The sequence below is a fragment of the Juglans regia genome, chromosome 11 (genome assembly GCF_001411555.2).
Source record: "Juglans regia cultivar Chandler chromosome 11, Walnut 2.0, whole genome shotgun sequence".
Lineage (NCBI taxonomy): Eukaryota > Viridiplantae > Streptophyta > Magnoliopsida > Fagales > Juglandaceae > Juglans > Juglans regia.
In genome coordinates, this window is record NC_049911.1 from 14275681 (window position 1) to 14297938 (window position 22258).

General features: G+C 37.9%; 1 protein-coding gene across 4 annotated transcripts; it reads right to left on the reverse strand.

Annotated features, from left to right (window-relative positions):
* Nucleotides 1-8810: 8810 nt before the first annotated feature.
* LOC108987638 (phosphate transporter PHO1 homolog 3-like) lies at nucleotides 8811-14088 on the reverse strand. Of its 4 annotated transcripts, none has more exons than XM_018960575.2 (12): nucleotides 13446-14088; nucleotides 12877-13228; nucleotides 12724-12772; nucleotides 11725-11796; nucleotides 11210-11339; nucleotides 10983-11097; nucleotides 10289-10553; nucleotides 10085-10189; nucleotides 9786-9980; nucleotides 9246-9551; nucleotides 9046-9182; nucleotides 8811-8910 (listed from the first exon to the last, which is right to left on the reverse strand). In XM_018960575.2, exons 1-12 carry the CDS (start codon nucleotides 14038-14040, stop codon nucleotides 8811-8813), a joined length of 2421 nt encoding a protein of 806 aa, XP_018816120.2. In that variant the 5' UTR covers nucleotides 14041-14088. The 4 variants fall into 4 exon arrangements, with proteins under 4 accessions (XP_018816120.2, XP_018816119.2, XP_018816121.2 ...); XM_018960574.2 differs by having other exon boundaries at nucleotides 13440-14088; XM_018960576.2 differs by having other exon boundaries at nucleotides 12877-13204; nucleotides 13437-14088.
* Between the last annotated feature and the right edge of the window lie 8170 nt (nucleotides 14089-22258).

The window sequence follows — 22258 nt, forward strand, 5'->3', positions numbered from 1 at the left end:
ACAAAGTTCCATAGCTCTCAAGAGAGCAACACATTCAGCCATGAAAGCTGAGACTATATTATCCCTTGGGGCCACCAAAGTAGCCAGCAGGTCACCATTGCTGTCTCTGATAACAACTCCCATGCCTCATCCTTTCCTCCTTCTTATCAAAAGCTGCATCAAAGTTAGCTTTCAGGAGAGGCCATGTTGGAGGTTTCCATTTCATAACCTCGGTCACTGTCTGGTTTCTCTCATTAGTACCTGGGGTCTTACAAAGCACCTTTCTAAAGAGACTCAAATCAGCCTTTGCTAGTTCTAGGATCGTGGTGGGGCTTTTAAACTGGTTTTCAAAAACCATTGCATTTCTTCTGTTCCAGAGCTGGCGGAAAGTGACTGCAATAAACTCTAACTCCTCCTTATCCAGTCTCGACCATAAGGCAGACCATAAGGATTGAAAATCAGCAAAATTACTCTGCCATTTCTTCACTGGGCTACCTGCTCCACCCATTACATCAGCAGCTGCAGGACATGTCCAGAGTACATGCTCCACAGACTCTTCCTCTCTATTGCAGATTGGGCATAGGCAGTTATCAACAATATGCTTCTTGTGGAGGTTGGCTTTCATAGGTAGGATATTATTAAGTGCTTTCCAAATCAGCTATTTTGTTTTCCCAGGAACTCCCAAAGACCAAACCTTCTTCCATTGTTCCTCATTTTCTACACAGTTTGAAGACTCACCAAACTTCTGTGCACACTGCCTCATATCTTCATAATATGCACTTTTAACATTAAAAAGCCCTTTTCTTGACCCTGCCCAGATTAACCTATCATTTTTACCCCAGATACTGATTGGGATAGCACATATGATCTTTGCTTCTTCCCTATTGAATAACTCTTCCACCAAATCACGCCTCCAGCACCTTTTTTCTGCATCGATTAGGGCCTCCACTTTCTCATTTGAATCTGAATTATTAATAGGAGTCTGTACCTGGTATGTTGTTGGCTTTGGGAGCCACTTATCCTTCCAAATCCTTATGCTCTTCCCATTTCCGACCCTCCACACTGCCCCTCTCCTAACCACATCAAAGCTGTTCCATAAGCTCCTCCATATGAAAGAAGGACAAGAACCCAATTTTGCTTCCAGAACACCACACTCTTGGTAATACTTATCCTTAAAAACACTAGCTACTAGAGAAGAGGGTTCTTTTAATAATCTCCAAACTTGTTTTGCAAGAAGTGCCCTGTTAAAGCTATTCAGATCTCTGAAACCCAAGCCTCCTTGACCCTTGACCAAACCGAGTTTTTTCCAGCTTTTCCAGTGAATCCCTCCCTCCATCTTCTTTTGGCTCCACCAGAATTTGGATAGCATACTTTCGATCTCATGGATAAGAGTATTAGGAAGTTTAAAAACACCCATAGTATAAAGTTGGAATGGCCTGCAATACACTTTTTATCAGGATTTCTTTCCCTGCCGAGGAAAGGAAACCAATTTTCCAGCTATTAATCCTCTTCCATATTTTCTCCTTGATGAAGCAAAATGAGTTGTACTTAGACCTACCAATCAAGGATGGCAAACCTCGATACTTGTTGTAGTTGTTGCATACCACCCCTTCAGCTTGCTGGATAATGAATTGCTTTGTTTCCTCTCTTGTATTTGAACTGAACATCACACTAGTTTTCTGCTTATTTAGGGTCTGGCCCGAAGCTTTCTCGTATTGGATCAAAAGGTTGTTGACAACAGACCACTCCTCAGAACTAGCTTTACAGAAAATGATGCAATCGTCAGCGAAGAGTAAGTGGCTGATTCTCATCCCTCCCCTCGACACTGCCACCCCCTTTAAAGCCCCACTCGATTCAGCCTTATGTAAAAGGGAGGTTAGACCCTCTGCACAAATAAGGAACAAAAACGGAGACAAGGGGTCACCTTGTCTCAAGCCTCTAGAGGGTGTTATGGTCTCCCCTGGTTCTCCATTAGTAAGAGCTGAATAGGTCACTGTTCTTACACACTCCATCACCAAACTAATCCATTTCTGTCCAAAACCCAGTTTTACCATCATTGCCTCCAAATAGTTCCATTCTACCCTGTCATATGCCTTAGACATGTCCAACTTTACTGCCATACTCCCCTCCATTCCCTTCTTTCTAGCTTTCATGGTATGTAATAATTCATAGGCAACCATGATGTTATCAGAAATTAACCTACCCGGTATAAAGGCACTTTGGTTCCAAGTGATAATCTTAGACAAAACACCTTTCAGCCTATTTGCCATTACTTTGGAAATTAGTTTATAGAATACATTACACAGGTTAATAGGACTGAAATCATGAACTGAAAGAGGTGCATTAATCTTCGGGATCAGAACTAGATGAGTGTGATTTAGTACCTCTGGCATAACTCCATGCTGTAGAAAGTCGAGCACTGCCTGAGTTACCTCGTTCCCCACGACCTCCCAATGATCTTGAAAGAAACCAACACCAAAGCCATCTGGCCCTGGAGACTTGAGGGGTGCCATTTGCTTGAGTGTTGCTGCCACTTCCACACTGGTAAAACTCTTCTCTAGATCTCCTCTCATCTCGGGTGTTATTTTTTCCTCCACTCCCTGCAAGCATTGTTCGATACACCTTGTAGAAGGCTGAGAAGACTCATAAACTTTCGAGAAATGCTCCCAGAAGCCCAGTGCAATATCCCTCTTATCAGTTAAAACCTGGCCTTCGCTGTCCACTACCTTTTTTATGAGATTCTTCTTCCTTCTTTGGTTCACACTAGCGTGGTAAAATTTGGTGTTCCTATCCCCTCCTTCCAGCCACTTTTCTTTTGCTCTTTGCTTCCATTTAAGGTCCTCTTGTTCTAGCAGAAAATCGAGCTCCTCCTGAATTCTTTTTTGAAGCTTCATGCTCTCCGGGCCCTCATTTTCCTGAAGCTTGCTTAGTAGAAAGGTCTTTTCTTTAATAGCATTTGTTCTCTCCCTTGCTAAAGACCTGCTCCACCATAGTAAACCCCTCTTGCACCCTTCCAATTTGTTTTGAACTCTTTCCAACCAGCTTAAGCTATTTCTCCCTGCTAGCCATTCTGATTCTATAATATCTCTACACCCCTCCTCTTTAAACCAGTTAGCCTCATACTTAAATTGGAAATTACTCCTCCTCCTCCATCTGATCCATTGCAAGCATTCCAACACAAGAGGCCTATGGTCTGAGCAGACAGTAGGCAAAGTTTCCACTCTGAAATCGTTGTACATAGCTCTCCATTCGGGGTTCACCACAACTCTATCCAACCTTTCTTTAATAAATGATTCGTCTTCATGTCGGTTGCACCATGTGAACTTCTCCCCTTTCCACCCAAGGTCGGTCAAATTCCCTTTTTCCAGCACTTCCCTAAACATCTCCATTTGATTTTTACTTCTTTGTCTCCCCCCCACCTTCTCATCGTTAGTAAGAATTTCCTTGAAATCCCCTATAACACCCTATCCCCCACTCACTAGCCTAAAGGAAGAAAGTAATCTCCAAGCCCCTTCCCTTAAGTTGGCATCTGGATGACCATAGAAACACGTCAACAGCCATTCTTTCCTGCCCTCCTCCCCGATAACCATGGCATTTATGTGACGTTGGGAGTAGTTAATCATCTCTAGTGTATCTTGTTGTCTCCACATGAGCATCAGCCCCCCACTCCTTCCAATAGCCTCCACCACTAAACAACCCTCAAAATTGAAACTATTAGCAATACCCTTAGCCCGACTGTAAGAGAGCTTGGTTTCCATTAGAAAAATCACATCAGGCACTTTGTCCTTCACTAACAAGCGAAGGCTTTGAACTGTTCGGGGGTTCCCAAGCCCCCGACAGTTCCAACTTAAAATTTTCATATCTCTTGGCGAGGCTGCATCGCAGCCTCCACCTTATCCAGTGACAATATCTCCATCCTCAGTTGTGCCCCCTTGCGACTCTTCTTGTTATTCTTTGGGATTGCTGAAATTGTTTCACCCCTCTCTGTCCTTCGTTTGAAACCAATTGGCAACAAAGGTTCCGTATGAGTTCTGCCATGATCCCGAGCCCTACGTTTCCACCTTCCACACCCTCTCAGCAGGGTGGTACTCCGTAGTGATTTTGTAGTCTCCCTGCTCCCCCTCGAGTTCCTTAACTGCCAAATAGACGTTTGCTCATCAGTGGGTTCTATTTCATTTGCTCTGGGCCCCTGACTGGCCCTATGGACCTTGCTAGGCCCGTCCTCGATAACCAGCCCATTATGGCCCTTCAATTCATTTGAACTTTCCCCCCCAGTTTTCCTAAACTGCATGCACATTTCTTCCTTTCTCTACACTGTTTGAACCTCTCTATCATCTATCTCTTCACTCACATCAACTGTGTCTGTTCCTCCCATACCCCCTTCTGCTGGCGCTGTTTCTTTTCCTCGATTTGTGCCCACTCCATCCTTGGGATCCCGACCGTATACAGTAGACTGCCCCTGATAAGCTTTACATGGTGTCCCTCCCTGAGCTGAGCTCCCAGCGGACCCCTCTGCTTCTTCTCCCTTCTGCCTGCTCCCCGAAGCTCTTGTGCCTCCCTCCTTGCTTCCTCTCCATTCAGAAGTATAGGATGAGTACCTTCTTCTAATGTTGCTTTCAGCTCTCAACCATGGCCCGAACTGTCTGCTATTTTCGTCTATCTCGCTTTGATCTCCCTTCCCCGATAAACATCCCGTCTCACCATGTAATATCCACCCACAACCAAAGCATATTTTTGGCAGCTTTTCGTACATGAAAGTGACGCACACCTTTTGGCCCTGAACATTGAGGAATCGGCCCCTCGCTATGGCTTTAGTTAGTGGTACTTCCACCCTTACTCGAAGAGCCTTTCCCCATCCTATGCCGTCTTCTCCAACATCCACTTCTAAAGTTAAAATATTGTTAGAATATAATTTTTTAATATAATTTTTGTTTGGAAATTTGAAAAAGTTGAATTATTTTTTATTTTTTGTTTGAAAGTTTTTCAAATCTCCAAATAAAAATTATATTGAAAAACTATATTCTAACAATATTTTAATTTTATATTATTTTTTATTCAACTTTTTCTCTCTCATTTATCAAAATCCTATTAAACATCAAACTATTTCATTACTATTTTACAAAATATCTTACTTTTTTTTTTATCAATAAAATATAGATATTATATATATATATATGAATGAAATAGACATAGTCCTTGTGCACAAGAAGTATACATATAATTTAACATCATAAACAATTGAAAAAATAGTACATTTAATTAATTGGCGATAGTTGAAGGCATCCCATAAATTATATAATATCTAAAAATAATACTTTTATTTGAAAGTATTTGCACCGCACACTATATATATGGCATAATTTAATTTAGAAGATAAATTTTAAAATTTTAATCTTATAAATCAAATTATGTCATGTGAACGGTGTGCGGTGTAAAGTCTTAATAGTACTACTTCTTTTTCATTATGGAAAAATTTTACAAGAAAATTTTACACCACGCACCTCCACTTAATTTCAAGATGTGATTTCATATTATTTTCTTTATTTTATAGTTTACAAAGAATATGCCCATTATTTATTTCTATATTTTCCAATAATGAGCATATGTCCGTTATAAGGTTGGGCAGTAAAGATTGGAGAAGAGCAGTCACTCAAATTCAACATATTATAAAAAATAATGAGATTTCATGTAACTGCCCCCATGCATGGATATATTTATTTAACCCAAATTCGGATGGACGCAATTTGAGAGCTTTTTAATTGAGTAGGCCCGTTGATTTCATGCCATTCTTGACCCAATGTTGAAACTTGAATTAATATTTTTATTAAAAAAATATTATTCTTACCGTTCTATTTTTATCGCTCAATTCTATTATTACAATTTTTTATTTTTATATTTATTTATTTTTTATTTAGTGATTAATAAAGTATCTTTTAATAATATTATATTTTTTTATTTTTAAAAAAATATTTAAAAATACTAAAAAATAAAAATTTTATAACTAATGACAGCTCTGGTAATTGAGAAGTGTTAGTAGAGCCTCTTTTTTTTATTAATTTGAATGGCCCAACAACAACTGACTCTTTTTTTATTACCAAGAACGTGAAAAGCTCATTCTCAAATTTTTCACTAACTTTCATCGGAACAAATCAGCTTCTATTAGTCTTGTTCACAACTTTTGGAGCTTGGCTGCTGGCATTAAGCCTTCTACACCTAACGCTAGTGTCGGTGCAAATCTTTTACCACTGGTCCAAGGTCTTCAAGATATGTCAAGTATGGCAGGTATTGCAGATTCTCTCGCATGTTTTGATGGGTACTTCCAAATTTCCGTTGGATTGGTAGGTATTGATCAAGGGAAGTTAGGAAGTGTGGATTTTGAGTGTGCTAATACGGAAGGTATGGCTCATCAATTGCTCGATATAATGTCACCTTGTTTGTGCGCTCGATGTAATTTCTTGGCCTTTTGATAGAGGAAAAGGACTAGACTATTCGTTGAAGGAGTTTTGAGGCAATGGGAGAAGCTGGCTCACACTCATGCTGAGGCAAATGATAAAAAAAAAAAAGCGTACACTTCTCTTACGAAAGTGGCTAAGCCTTTGAGTTCATGTAATCCGAATGAGGAAGATGTTGATGAAGTTTTGGGGGCTTTAGGAGATAGGATTTTGGAACAAGAAGATGTGATTGTGAAACCAAATAGGGAAGTGATTCTTAATGAAAAGCTTAGAAAGTATAGGGAATTGGTTAGAGCCAAGAAGCTGTTTGATGAAGTGCTTGAGAAGCTGAGCTTAATTTGGTACCTTAATGTGTAAAGTATGGGTTTAGTATCTATAGCTCAGAAGTGTAGGCCAGTCGTGATTTTCATGGTGGACGTGCTTTATGCCTCTTCTACGTTCCAAATTTCTGAACTTGTTGCGCTTTATTAGAGGCAGTTGCTAGATATTCTTGACAAGGCTACAATAGATGACATTTTTTTGGTTCAATCCATTGCAAACATGTGTGGTGAACATATGAAAGATTGTTGGCAAGGTGTATTGAGAGTATTGTTAAGTCTGATGCTGGTGTGACAAACATTGCTAGAGGGGATGGGCACGGGCTGTTTGAGGAAATGTGCCATAGAGCGCTTGAGCCAGATAGAATTGTTGTGGAGGGAGCAAAGTTCTCAAAGAAAATGGAGTCTGTTCCAAAGGACTGGTGGATCGAAGATATATTTGAGCTGAGCATTGATCTTTACATGCGAGTAATGATTGCTATTAGAGTGATACTGCCAGATGCCAAAAAATGAAAAGAGAAAAACAAAATAAATATAGGAGCATGGAGCATATTCTGCATCTCGGAGAAGGCAGATAAAGTATGGAGAAAAGGGTGGTTATGTGAAGATGGCAAGGCACCACGTTTTATGAAAGTAGGATGGCGTCAACCATCTACCCCCTGGGAATGGAAACCCAGTTGATACGCAAGGAGTTGCTTCATGTAGGTGTTAAGATTCAAGATGTTCTAGTGATTATGGTTGCAGGTGGTGGCAAAAGCCTGTGTTCCCAGCTTCCAGCTATTTTTCATGATGGGATTGCCCTTGTTGTCAGTCCTTTATTGTCGCCAATTCAAGATCAAGGAAGTGTCTCAGCCTTGTTACACGGTAAAAAAGGAGAGGATAGGACCCCTTCAGATTGGGATGCTCAACTAAGAAGAGAAATAGGTGCAGCAAGAGGCATTGCTTGTATCCATTCAGAGAATGGCGGAAAGCTTGTTCGTGATCCAACCCTCGAACATTTTTCGGCATGAATCAGTAAGGTGTGTGGTTATAATACATTACCTTGGTTATAATGAGTTTCTGAATGTGTATGGGAAAATGGACGTGCCTTGGAATAAGATTTTGCATGTTGTTGCTGGCATGAAGATTAAAGGGGATGGCTTTGTTCAATTTGAGTATGAGGAATTTGCAAACGATGCTATTGAGAAGCTTAATGGCTTTACAGTTGGAGAGAAGTAGATATATGTTTCAAAATTTGTCAAATAAGAGTGATAGGATTTTGTCCAGTGTTGATGCTAAATATACAAACTTGTAATTAAAGAATTGGGGATCTAAATGTCATGGAAGAGGTTCTGCGGGAGAAGTTCTCCAATTATGGGAAAATCGCTAGTTGGTTATGGAAAAGGGAGACAATGAGACTCCAAGAGGTTTGGGCTTTGTAAACATCATCAGGGCATTTGTTGTAGACATCAACCTAGCATTTGTTGTTATTGCTTCATGCTTCTTGGTCATTCTATACAAACTTATGTCATTTTGGTTTTTGTTGCGCTTTTGGGTGTTATTTTTGGCATAGGCGGTATAAGGGCTTGCAAACTTGCTGGGTTGCTTTATTATCGAGCATTTGATGTTGTTTGGGCAATTACCAAGATATCTAATTTGCCCGGATACAATCAGCCACCACCATATGATTAACAGCAATGTTATCCTCCTTCAATAGCTGCATTTGCGTATTGGTATGGAAGTTTTATCTTCCTATTACTTGAGAGCTATGGTGTAAGGAAATTGGAAGCAGACACTGTTGAGAAGGATATGCATTGGCAGAAATCTCATAATAGTTTGGCAACATCACTACTACTTTGCTTTTGTTTTGCATTTAAATTTTGTTGATGATGAAATTGAATTTAATCAAAGAAAAATACATCATTTGAGACTCTGGTGGACTGCCTTCACAAGGAATATACTGGACTGTGGAAAAACAAAAAACAAAAACCGAAGAGAAAATAAAAATAATTTGATTTTCTATCTATGTTTACAGTGTGCTAGTTCTGTCCTTAATTCCTACTCATCCTTGTCTTCTTAATTCCTACTCTTCCTCGTCTTCGTTGTCATCATAGTTGAAGGGTAGGGGAACAGACTTGAATGCACGGTACTTGCCAACATTGTTCAAATGCTCATTCTCCAACCTGTGATGTAAATCACAAGACATTGAAAATATTAAGAAAGGTATTAAATTGAATACCTTTCTTATCCATAAAAAATTAAAGCTTACATAAACTTGTTTGAAATTTTACTCCAAAATGACCAACAATCTTGGTTACCTGAAGAAATTCCAAATCCCACGACGAATGATTTCTAGGAAGGCTACAATGGTGATTAAAGATTCTCCATGTAAGAAAGACATCTTGAAACCCAAAACAGTTTGCAACCAAGCAAACCTGAGGACGACATTCAACACCTGCAAGCATATATTACCATGAAATTACAAAAAGATGGTTTAGTGTCAGACTTTGATGAAAACTTTCTCCAGTTGAAGTCGTTTACTCAACATGGCTCCAAAATATACACTTTTGTGAGGGATCAGAAGCTTGTCTCTCAGCCATTGGTTCTTAGATTTCCGTTGCAGGAGTCCCCAGTCCACGACAAGGTCCCAATATGTACTGACAATTGCTGCAATGGCTGAGAAAATCCATGCTAGCATCCTCCAACCCAATCCCTTGTCGGGCTTGTAAGCTGTTCTCATTGTAACAGCCACACTTGTCAGAAAATATTTCAGCGCGTTGTATCCTTGCATAGCATCTTTCTCTTCAAATAAGCGATGGAGGCACTGAAAAAGAATATGAGGGAATAAGTCCTTGCAACAATAATCATTTTGAGTTGTGGCAAAAGAAGAAATTGAGCTTTAAAATATCACTTGTTTTAAAAGCGTCTCCCGTGCATGCCGAAAGGCACGCGGACCCATCTATTTTAATCGAGAGTGGAGTAGATTAGTCGATGTTGGAATTCAAGACTATTGTTTGAATCAACAGCTTAAATTATTCTCTAAAAGTGAGTTGGCAACCTGAAGGAGTCGAGACAAGTACGGAATCACTGCAACAATGAAGTAGAAAGTGTTGAATACGTCACTCTTTTTGCAAGTGTTTTGTCTGTGCTTGTAGTCTCCCCAACCGTAGTAGCATATGTAGAACTCCAAACTTCTCAAGGCTTGCACTTGGCTGGTAAACTGATCCGCCAAGAAGAAATCTGGGAGTGTGACCTGTCATATAAAGAAATTCACTAATGTTTATTAATTATTACAAACACCCACCTCAGTTCCATTTCATTAATCTCCTGCATCATGAACAGTGTCGACCACAATACCTTGTACAAAGGAGCACAGATACAGTGAAAGAGACATGTGAGGAAGAAGAAACGACTTGAACGGTACATTATGTTGAATGGAAAGAGTAATATGATAACTACAAGCTGCAGATCGGAACGAGAGGATAAAGTTCAGTACTGTATATATATTCAGAATTAGATGGGGAAAAAGTAGGTAAAGTACTTCTACATATACGAACTTACAAGAACCAAGCTGAGAGGCAGAAGATCTGTCAATGCTTTGTAATAATTCATTTTTGGGTCCCTTTCCATGTCAAGGTTTAAGGGAACACTAGCTAGTGCTAGTGCTAGTGCTGCAAGACCAAAGCTGAGGAGGAGAACTTGTTGGTAGCCCAACTCGGTTCCTTGCTTGAAGCCGAATATGAAGGAATAGTTGACTCGGTACCGCCTCCAGAAGTATATGTTGGCAGCATACATTAACATGTGCAGAACTATGAAGCCAAACAAACTGCGAGCGAGGAAGGAAGGAAGTTTAACAATGGAAAACTAGAGAAAGTTTTAAATTTCCTCTTTCTTGGATTAAAAGCATATTCATCTGAATCTTTTATTTTTAAAAAGCTTAAAGGTGCTCACAACGAAGCCTATATATATATATATATACCAGCACAAAACTTGCCTAGTCAAATGACTCATTTCCTAATCCATTTTAATCTCTTAACACATGTTCTACTTATCAATTAAAAATATCTTATCAATGGGAAGTTTGGTTCACATGTGAAGAAGTAAATAATTAATATCATGCATATTTCCATCTACTTAAACTTTTGGAATAATTAGTATTATTGACGCTTGAATTCAACATGGAAGAAGAAGGATTATACAGTTCTTAAAAAATCTGTTGAGTGGAGATGTAATCTTAGAGAGAAATGAAAGTTACCTGTACAGGGGAAACATGTTCTCCATATATTGGGTCGCCCCTTTATTATTCATGAGATTACGAGCGCGTATAATTAAAATAAGAGCTAATATCAGAGTTGCGCCAGCAAAAAGACCTGAAGAGTTTTCCAATGAACAGATCCAAAGGGAAAGAAATGGACATTAGATTTATCTCCATAATTTCTTCGCTGTTAAGAAGTTTAATTCATTCTAGATCAAAGACCTTACCCATGGAAAATGTAGTCCTTTGTCTTTCTCTCTTTGCCGTGGATCTTAAGATGTTCATGCCTCTAGTGCGGTTAGAGTTGGAGAAATACTTGATGAATGCAGCTTCAGTCCTGTCCATAAGCTTGGTAACCTACAATGGCAAGTGGCTTATATATATCAGAATAGAAGGAAATAGCAGTACTGGACAAAGCAAGTAGCAATCCTCTCGTAAGTAAAGTCTTGTTGCGTTTGGGTGTTGATGTGATCTCAGATGATCTAAATTGATATGTGAATAGTAATATTTTGTGGGTTTCATTTAGATATATTTGAATATGTGAAGTAGGTTGAGATATGTGTTTAAATGTATGAGGTATGTTGAGATATCTTTAATAAGAAGTTAAAAAAGTAGTGAATCCTATTAATAATTAGTTTGAGATGGGTTTGACACCCAAACATAGCCTTAGGTCTGATTCATTTGAGGTGGAATGATCCTTCTCTACTTTCATGTACTTTGCCTAGGAATATAGAAATCTCACCTCATCAGAGCTTCCGAGGATGGAGTTATCCACCATCTTCAGGTAGGACTTTGATGCATCCCTTGAAGTAATCTGCAATGTTAAGGTATAAATACAAGGACCAAAATACCAATGTTCAACTCTTAGAAAAGAGAAAAGGCTGCTGGCTATACAAATGGGACCTAGCCATAGATCCCCCTCCAATTTATGTCTCTCATATATTACACACTAATAATCTAGTCCCCTACCAAAAAGGGGTTTTTCCAAATAACCAAATACAACAATTCGGCTAAGGGTCAAAATTTTCTCACTTCTCCCCCTTCTTGGAACCTGGATTTCATATACACATAAAAAACAAAGGACCGTGGTTATTGAAAACGGGAAGAGACATGATTAGGAAAGTAACAACTTTTTTTTTATTATTAATTCCATGAATGTTGGCTTTTACAGAATCACAATTTCTTTCTACTTCTTGGGAAAATAACAAACAAATAGGCCTGACTAGAACATAAACACATATTATATGTTGTTATTTTACTAATTAACTTGTACAAATTATTTCTCTATATGATGAGAACGTCTTGATATAATACTTGAATAATGGTCCCGATTCCACTGTATTTTTTTTCCAATTTTATTTATGAATAATTATTCACATCAGTCACTATTTACTATCTCATACCCCATACCCTATGAAAAAATCCCACTTTATGAAATAATAATAAAAAAAAAATGTCGGGTGCGGAGTTGAATTATAGCTAATATATAGCAAAACTCTTCATTTATATATTTCATGTATGATAGATCAACTTATTAAGGAGAGTTTGACTCATATACAAGTGTATAAAATGTTAAAATACAAAGGATTAATGAAATATGTCTTTGTATTATCTCAAACTTTTAAGATAGTTGATGATTAAATATTTATATAATTATTTATTCCTCTTCTAAGCTTGTCAGTAACGTCTTTGCTAAAATATGCATAAGACATGATGATAATGATGCCCAATTGGAAAATACCTTCTCGTATTTCTTCATTATCTTTGAAAATGCCAGTATATTCAAGAAGCTGTCTCGTTCATGGAAAAGTATTAGTGGAAAGAAGAGAAGAAGAAGACAAGAAAATCCAACTAGATCTAATAAAAAAAACTAGCAATATATGTCTAATAATACCTGAAGCTTTTGAGAAGCCGGAGCTTCTGGTAAAATTCAATAATAGCCCGCTTAAGTTGTTCTTCAGCTTTCATAAGATTTTTCCTGCTGAAATTTAACTTCGTCTGCATGGGATAATGGAGAATGTTCTTAATGGTGGAGCGAGGAGTCTCCCGGGTGTTGTTTATTTTCACACGATCAACTACTTCAGGAGGAGCTGGTCTACTGGCCCTGATGTTATTCGGCCTCTGTTCTTGAACCTTTTGATTTCCAACATCAATGGTCTCCTCCTCATCTTTTTCCTGAACACCCGAATCATCCGATTGTCCATGGCTATTCGATCGCACCTCTTCAATCACATCCATCGACATGACTGAAAAAATATAGGATTCGTATGAAAAAAATAATTTTTTAATAATAAATCTTATTTTTTTTAAAAACGGTTGTACGGCACGTAATCTACGACTATATCCAATATTACTGATATTCTTTTGTAACTTTATAAGCTCTTTTTATCATAATAAAAAAAAAAAAAAGGGAGATCCTTCGATTAATAGCTTCGTAATATATACAAAACTTACTACTTGCACTGGCCCCTCTCGATGTTGAAGCCGACAATGCAGCTGCAGAAGCTGCAACATTTGAAGCAAGACGAGTCATCTCAACTGATCTATCAAACAAGCCTCGAGGATTCTCCACTTTTATTCGAAAAGCAATGAAAGCATCCATTTGCTTATTCAACATATCCGCTTCCTTCATCACCTCCTCCACCATAGACCTGTAAAACTTCTCCACTTTATTGAATTCATCGTCGAGCCTCCTGAAGTAAACCAACTCGTACTCTCCCCCTTCGTCGTCGGACATGAGAAACGTAGTCTGATACCTTTGTAAGCCATCCCGGCTCACTGAATTTACGAGAATGGCTTGGCTTTCAATGTCATGATCATCATCGCGAGTAGTGGATGATGGGCTTGTTGGGTGGTGGTTGTATCTTTGTGTAAGGCCGCTAAAAGCTCTGTAAAGTGTGAGCTTTCGCTTTAGGCCGGCCGATGGGGTGGCCGGTGGCCGGTTTCTTTGCTTGAAGCGTAGGATGTCTTTCAACAAGGTTTTGAGCTTCCCATAATCCATGTATGCTTCTTGCCATTCAGGGACCATCTGTGCCGCGAATTCCTTTCCGAACTTCATGATTTTTCGGGTTTCGTTGCAGACTGCAGTATTACTGCTGCAAACGAAGCAACGTGTGAGACAACACCTTGAGGCTTGATGATGTAGGATTTGTATATACAGGTTGAGAGCGACCATTTCCTCTTCTGTTATTTAAAAATAAATAAAAATAAAAAGAACCCCATATGCAGAGAAATTTCGATCGACGGAGCAAATACGTGTTGGGTGATATCATCAATGCATTGTCTGAACCAATGGTTATTGATGATATCACCCATGCATTGTCTGAACCAAGAGTCAACTGCCTTGCATATTGCACGCTTTCTTCATCCATACCAAATATTTTTTTTGTCTTGAGTCAAAAAAATTTTTTTATTTTTTTATTTTGGCATAGCCATTGTGACAAGTCGAGATGATAGAAAAAAAATTAAACTACACTTTATCTACTTTTGTCTTGAGTCAAGTTACCAACCTTTAGTTTTTAAGTTTTTACTTCATCTATCCGAAGTGTAATTGTATCTGGATATGAATCACGAGTTTAATGTAATTTTTGTTTGATCAGTAAAGGAGTTTAATTATGGGTTCCGAAGTGTAATTGTATCTGGATTTGAAAAAGTTGAATTATTTTTTATTTTTTGTTTGAAAGTTTTTCAAATCTCCAAACAACAATTATATTAAAAAATTATATTCTAACAATATTTTAACTTTATATTATTTTTTATTCAACTTTTTCTATCTCATTTCTCAAAATCCTATTAAACATCAAACTATTTCATTATTATTTACAAAATATCTTACTTTTTTTTTATCAATAAAATATAGATATTATATATATATATGAATGAAATAGACATAATCCTTGTGCACAAGAAGTATACATATAATTTAACATCATAAACAATTGAAAAAATAGTACATTTAATTAATTGGCGATAGTTGAAGGCATCCCATAAATTATATAATATCTAAAAATAATACTTTTATTTGAAAGTATTTGCACCGCACACTATATATATGGCATAATTTAATTTAGAAGATAAATTTTAAAATTTTAATCTTATAAATCAAATTATGTCATGTGAACGGTGTGCGGTGTAAAGTCTTAATAGTACTACTTCTTTTTCATTATGGAAAAATTTTACAAGAAAATTTTACACCACGCACCTCCACTTAATTTCAAGATGTGATTTCATATTATTTTCTTTATTTTATAGTTTACAAAGAATATGCCCATTATTTATTTCTATATTTTCCAATAATGAGCATATGTCCGTTATAAGGTTGGGCAGTAAAGATTGGAGAAGAGCAGTCACTCAAATTCAACATATTATAAAAAATAATGAGATTTCATGTAACTGCCCCCATGCATGGATATATTTATTTAACCCAAATTCGGATGGACGCAATTTGAGAGCTTTTTAATTGAGTAGGCCGTTGATTTCATGCCATTCTTGACCCAATGTTGAAACTTGAATTAATATTTTTATTAAAAAAATATTATTCTTACCGTTCTATTTTTATCGCTCAATTCTATTATTATAATTTTTTATTTTTTTACTTAGTGATTAATAAAGTATTTTTTAATAATATTATATTTTTTTTATTTTAAAAAAAAATATTTAAAAATACTAAAAAATAAAAATTTTATAACTAATGACAGCTCTGGTAGTTGAGAAGTGTCAATAGAGCCTCTTTTTTTATTAATTTGGAACGTGCTTTAGTTATACTGACACTTGCCTCTTCTACGTTCCAAATATAAGTTCTTGATCATTGGCCCGGCTTACAGGTAGGTCAAGGTGGCCCCATAGCGAATTTCTGAAAATAGAATCCAACAAGAAAGCATCGGTGCCACCTAGCGCTACCATACGCAGATATTAAAGCATTGATGGTGGAAGTGGATGGTCCAAAACAAAGTCAAAGTATGCAGTCTCACCAAAACGATTCGACTCGGCAATGTCAAGCTAGTCACCAAAAAATGGGTCTGACTCGTATATTTCTAGTGCTAGGGTGTAACCATTGCGGTCATCCTTAGGTTCTATGAACCCATAGTCGAGAGCCGGGTCAGTATTGCTCTTAATGTTTATATCATAATATTGGATGATAACCTAATGAAAAAGCTTCCAATTGTCACCCATTAACAAAATAAAATCAAAACTCCTTCACAAGGAACGAAAGGGCTAGCAGTCATGGGTTTCAGGGCATCAACATCATAGTATTATTTACTTCTTAATATCCCACTTCTTTTGAACTTATCTCCTCATGATCTTGACACAAAATGACTCCATTTATGAATTATTATTTGGCATTAACTTTGTCCAACTTGCTGACGATTCAAAAATTATAACCATTCATGTCAAATAGAAAGGCATGAAATCAACGGGCCAACTCAATTAAAAAAGCTAAGTCCAAATAAAAAAACTCAATTAAAAAAGCTCTCAACTTGCTTCCTTCCGAATTTGGGTTAAATAAATATATCCATGCATGGGGGCACTTACATGAAATCTCATTATTTTTAATAATATGTTGAATTTGAGTGATTTTCTTCTCCGTTCTTTATTGCCCAACCTTCAAATGGACATATGCGCATTATGGAAATCTCAGTAATAGGAAAAGATTGAGTAATATATTTTTGAGAAAATAATATTGAATAATAGGAAAAGTTTGAATGGAGAGAAAAGGTGAGAATAATTCATCACATGGCATCACTACTCTCAGATCACAATATCATCAAGGATCAGAAGGTGCTCATGACAACATCACAGAAGCTAATCTGCAGACACTGCCATCTTCGAGTGCACCACCTGTTTGTAATAATGTTGCTATTAATTTACTAGAAAGTCCTTCTTGTAGCTGAGTTGTAATGTACATTTATGTAATTGAAGAGTTAGTTATGCAGCAGTACAGATTTGCTGTATATTCGATTATTCCCTAGTTGGTTAAAGTTGTTTTTCCTTTGTGTACTTAAGGAGCTGCATATTGCAATAGCAGATAACACGAATACAATAAAGTAGTCTTTGCAACAAACTCTCTCGATGCTTTTCTCCTTCTTCCTATTTTCTTCTCTGGTTTTACACTACAGTTTCTAATTCTCACATGGTATCAAGAGCCACAGAGTGAGTTTTCTTTTTCTTTTCCTCTTGATGACTACTTCAAAGAATTCCATTTTTCTGGATTTTACTAATATCACTAACCCCTATCGACTTGATAATGGGGATAACCCTTCTTTTTCCTTGGTCCCTGACCTCCTTACCACATATAACTATACCACATGGTCAAGAGCTATGTGCAGAGCTCTCCGTGCCAAAAATAAACTAGGTTTTATTAATGGCACTCTGTCCAAACCAAAGAAAGTTACTGATCCCCTCCATGAAGCCTGGGAAAGATGTAATGATTTAGTTGTGTCATGGCTTCACAACTCAATCAATCCAACTCTCAAATCCAGCATTGCCTTAGTAGATGATGCTAAGCAAATATGGGATGAGCTCAAAGATCGATTCACTCAACAAAATGGGCATCGAATCTTTCAGCTCAAGAAGTCTCTAACAGGTTTGCAACAAGAAAATGACCCAGTTAGTGTTTATTTTGGCAAAATTAAAACTCTATGGGATGAACTCCTTATATATGATCCAATGCCCGATTGCAAATGTGGCAAACTTTCTGTGTTACTTGATAGGTACCAGAGGGATTGTGTCATACAATTCCTCATGGGCTTAAATGACTCTTACAGTATCAGTCGTGACCAAATTATGCTACTGGATCCATTGCCTCCAATAAACAAAATTTTCTCCATGATCCAACAACAAGAGATGCAACATACCATGCTTTCTAGCATCCCTTCACCAGAATCCATGGCCCTTGCTGTCAGACAGCCTTATTCCTCATATAAACCCTTTTCCAAACCAACTCAGCAACCCAAATGTGACAGGCTATTTTGTACTCACTGTAAAATTCAGGGTCATTCTCTCGACAATTGCTTCAAGGCAGGGAATGCACAAGCTCCAGTTTGTGCTCATTGTCACATGATTGGTCACATAGCAGACAAATGCTATAAATTGCATGGCTACCCACCAGGGCACAAGTTACATGGTAAGGCCAAGCCACTTGGATTCTCATCAGCTAACATGACTTCACTGGAGGCAGAGGATTCATCAGATAACAAATTCAATTTTACCAAGGATCAGTACCAGCAGCTTTTATCTCTATTACAGCCCAAGGAAGTTTCCATTGCCAATCATTCAATCAATCATGTCCAAACAGATTGTACCCACTCTCCTACCATGAATGGTACCTCCTTTTGTCTCACTTCTCTACATCACACAGTCACACACTCACCTTGGATTATTGACACTGGTGCTACAGATCACATGATCTGTAGCACCTCCTCCTTTTCATCCATTACCTCTCAAGTTTCCTTTGTTGTTAAACTTCCCAATGGACATACTGCACCCGTTACTCACATTGGCACTGTCCAAATCACTAACACCTTGATTTTACATAATGTGTTATGTGTGCCATCTTTTCATTTCAATTTAATTTCAGCCAAACAACTAACCACATCTCTTTCCTGCTGTTTTATTTTTCTTTCACAACTTTGCTTCATTCAGGACCTTTTGTCATGGACCACGATTGGCATGGGTGAGATGAAAGATGGACTCTACCATTTACTTGCTGCACCAGTTTCATCTACAGCTCTCATTGATCATTTTTCTGCTTCTTTACACAAAACCATTTCTGTTTCAACTATTTCCACAAGTGTTGACCTCATTTCAGATATTTGGCATTGTAGAATGGGGTATACACCCATTTCAAAGTTGAATGTAATCAAAGATCCTTCTATCAAGAATCATGTTTTTACTATTTCTGCTACCAACCCTTGTCATGTTTGTCCACTTGCCAAACATCATAAGCTTCCATTTCCAATTAGCACTCATAAAAGCAAACATATATTTGAACTTATTCACTGTGATATATGGGGACCCAACTCAGTTGAAGCTTATGATGGTTCCAAATATTTTTTAACCATTGTTGATGACTTTTCTAGAAGTACTTGGATCTACCTTCTCAAAGCAAAATCTCATACCAGATCATGCATTGAAGCATTTTGTAACTTAGTAGCAACTCAGTTTCACACTAAAGTTCAAATACTTAGAAGTGATAATGGTATTGAGTTTCAAATGAGGGATTTTTTCAATAAGCAAGGCATTATTCATCATAGAACCTGTGTAGAAACCCCCCAACAAAATGGGATTGTTGAGAGGAAACATCAGCACCTCTTAAACATAGCTCGAGCCCTCAAACTTCAATCTAATCTTCCCAATCAATATTGGACAGATTGCATCCTTACTGCAGCTTATATAATCAATCGAGTTCCAACTCCATTGCTCTCCAATAAAACTCCTTTTGAACTCTTGTTTAATTCATCTCCTACATACTCTCATATGAGAATATTAGGATGCCTATGTTTTGCCTCTACCATTTCTCAAAACAGAAAAAAATTTGACCCTCGAGGTAGGCAGTGTGCTTTCCTTGGTTACCCCTTTGGGGTAAAAGGTTACAAATTACTTGATCTCAATACCAAATCAATCTTCATTTCCCGAGATGTTACATTCTATGAGCACATTTTCCCTTTTCATATGTCATCTCATTCTTCATCTCTTCCTTCTTCCCTCATTCTGCCAAATACTTCCTCCTCTTATTCTTCACCTACATCCATTAATACTCAGCCTCTATCTCCACACATTTCCTCTCCATCACCTATGACTTCTGAACCACTAGTCTCTACCCCCTCCTCTTCCATTCCATTCAATACAGATCATGCTCATGACCCTTCTTTTAGAAGGACAACCAGATCTAGGCGAGCTCCTCAATATCTTCAGGATTTTCATTGCCAGCAAGTCACTTCATTCTCATCCACTCCATCTGTGGACATGGCATCTTCCTCACCAGGTATACCTTTTCCTTTATCATCCTCTATTTCTTATGCACATTTATCACCCACTTTTGCCTTGTTTTCTACTGCCATATCATCCACCAATGATCCACAAACATACACACAAGCTGCCAAAGATCCAGATTGGTGTAAGGCAATGGAAACTGAGCTTGATGCATTAGAGCTTAATCACACTTGGGTTCTTATTGATTTACCTCCTGGTAAAGTCCCTATTGCATGCAAGTATGTCTACAAAACTAAGTACCATTCAAATGGCACTGTCGAGAGAAAGAAGGCCAGATTGGTGGCCAAAGGGTTCACTCAACAAGAAGGGTTGGACTACCATGAAACCTTTTCACCAGTGGTCAAAATTGTCACTGTCAGAACAATTCTTGCCTTAGCTGCAATTAAAGGATGGCATCTTCACCAATTTGATGTCAACAATGCATTCCTAAATGGAGAACTTAAAGAGGAGATTTACATGAAAAAGCCACCTGGCTATCACAAAGGGAAACCAGGCCAAGTATGCAGGTTGCTTAAAAGTCTCTATGGACTTAAGCAAGCCTCACGCCAGTGGTATGATAAATTCTCAACCTCTTTAATTCAATTTGGTTTCACACAATCTAAGGCTGATTATAGCCTTTTTACTTGCATCAATGGTGCCACATTCACAGTTTTACTTGTCTATGTAGATGACATAGTAGTTGCTAGCAACTCCTTTAAATCCATTTCTGTCCTCAAAGGTTTTCTGAACCACCACTTCAAAATAAAGGACCTTGGTCCATTGAGGTATTTTCTTGGCATTGAAGTTGCTAGATCTCCCAAAGGCATTCATCTTTGCCAAAGAAAATACACATTGGATATTCTTGCTGACTCGGGTCACTTGGCTTCTAAGCCTTTGAAACTTCCCATGGACCAAAATCACAAGCTTAGCAAAAACATTGGAACTTTCTTAGCTGATCCCACCTCCTATCGACAACTTATTGGTCGCCTACTCTACCTCACCCTCACCAGACCAGATATCTCTTATCCTACACAAGTTCTCAGCCAATTCATGGACAAACCTACCACCATTCACCTTGCTGCAGCTCATAAAGTCTTAAGGTATCTTAAAAATGCCCCAGGTCAGGGTATTCTACTGTCATCTACTTCTTCCATTCACCTTCAAGGCTACTGTGACTCAGATTGGGCTTCATGCCCTGACACCCGAAAGTCTGTAACTGGCTATTGCATCTTCTTGGGTAAATCCCTCATCTCTTGGCGCTCAAAGAAACAAACAATTGTATCAAGATCCTCTGCTGAGGCAGAGTATCGTGCAATGGCATCTCTTTCCACTGAATTCACTTGGCTCAGGCAACTTTTCTCTGATCTTTCCATTCCTCACCCTCATGCTGCTGACATGTATTGTGACAACCAAGCTGCTCTTCATATAGCAGCTAACCCCGTTTTCCACGAAAGGACAAAACACATAGAAGTGGATTGTCACCTAATAAGGGATAAGATTCTAGAAGGGAGCATCAAAACTGCCCATGTTTCCACCCATTCACAGCTTGCTGACATATTCACCAAGTCTCTACCCTCTCATGTCCTTTATTCTCACTTGTCCAAGATGGGAATAATGAATATATATTCTCCATCTTGCGGGGGGGTATTAGAGATGCATGCACAACATGGCATCACTACTCTCAGATCACAATATCATCAAGGATCAGAAGGTGCTCATGACAACATCACAGAAGCTAATCTGCAGACACTGCCATCTTCGAGTGCACCACCTGTTTGTAATAATGTTGCTATTAATTTACTAGAAAGTCCTTCTTGTAGCTGAGTTGTAATGTACATTTATGTAATTGAAGAGTTAGTTATGCAGCAGTACAGATTTGCTGTATATTCGATTATTCCCTAGTTGGTTAAAGTTGTTTTTCCTTTGTGTACTTAAGGAGCTGCATATTGCAATAGCAGATAACACGAATACAATAAAGTAGTCTTTGCAACAAACTCTCTCGATGCTTTTCTCCTTCTTCCTATTTTCTTCTCTGGTTTTACACTACAGTTTCTAATTCTCACAACATATGCGCATTATGGAAATCTCAGTAATAGGAAAAGATTGAGTAATATATTTTTGAGAAAATAATATTGAATAATAGGAAAAGTTTGAATGGAGAGAAAAGGTGAGAATAATTCATCACAAAGCAGAAATAAAATAATTGGGTTCATCCAAAACTGTAGAAGAGCGAGCAATGAGAGATCAGATGACAGGACTCATTGGAAGAGCAAGAAATTTAGGTGTGAAACGAAACCTAAGCAACC

Bases quoted from the DNA above. Each gene is read 5' to 3' on its own strand.
- LOC108987638 (XM_018960573.2), bottom strand. From the start codon at position 14,040: ATGAAGTTCGGAAAGGAATTCGCGGCACAGATGGTCCCTGAATGGCAA. The intron at 11,098-11,209 runs GTAAGGTCTTTG...AAAACTCTTCAG, and splicing joins AAGGACTACATTTTCCATGG to GTCTTTTTGCTGGCGCAACT. The intron at 9,552-9,785 runs GTTGCCAACTCA...ATTCTTTTTCAG, and splicing joins ACTTGTCTCGACTCCTTCAG to TGCCTCCATCGCTTATTTGA.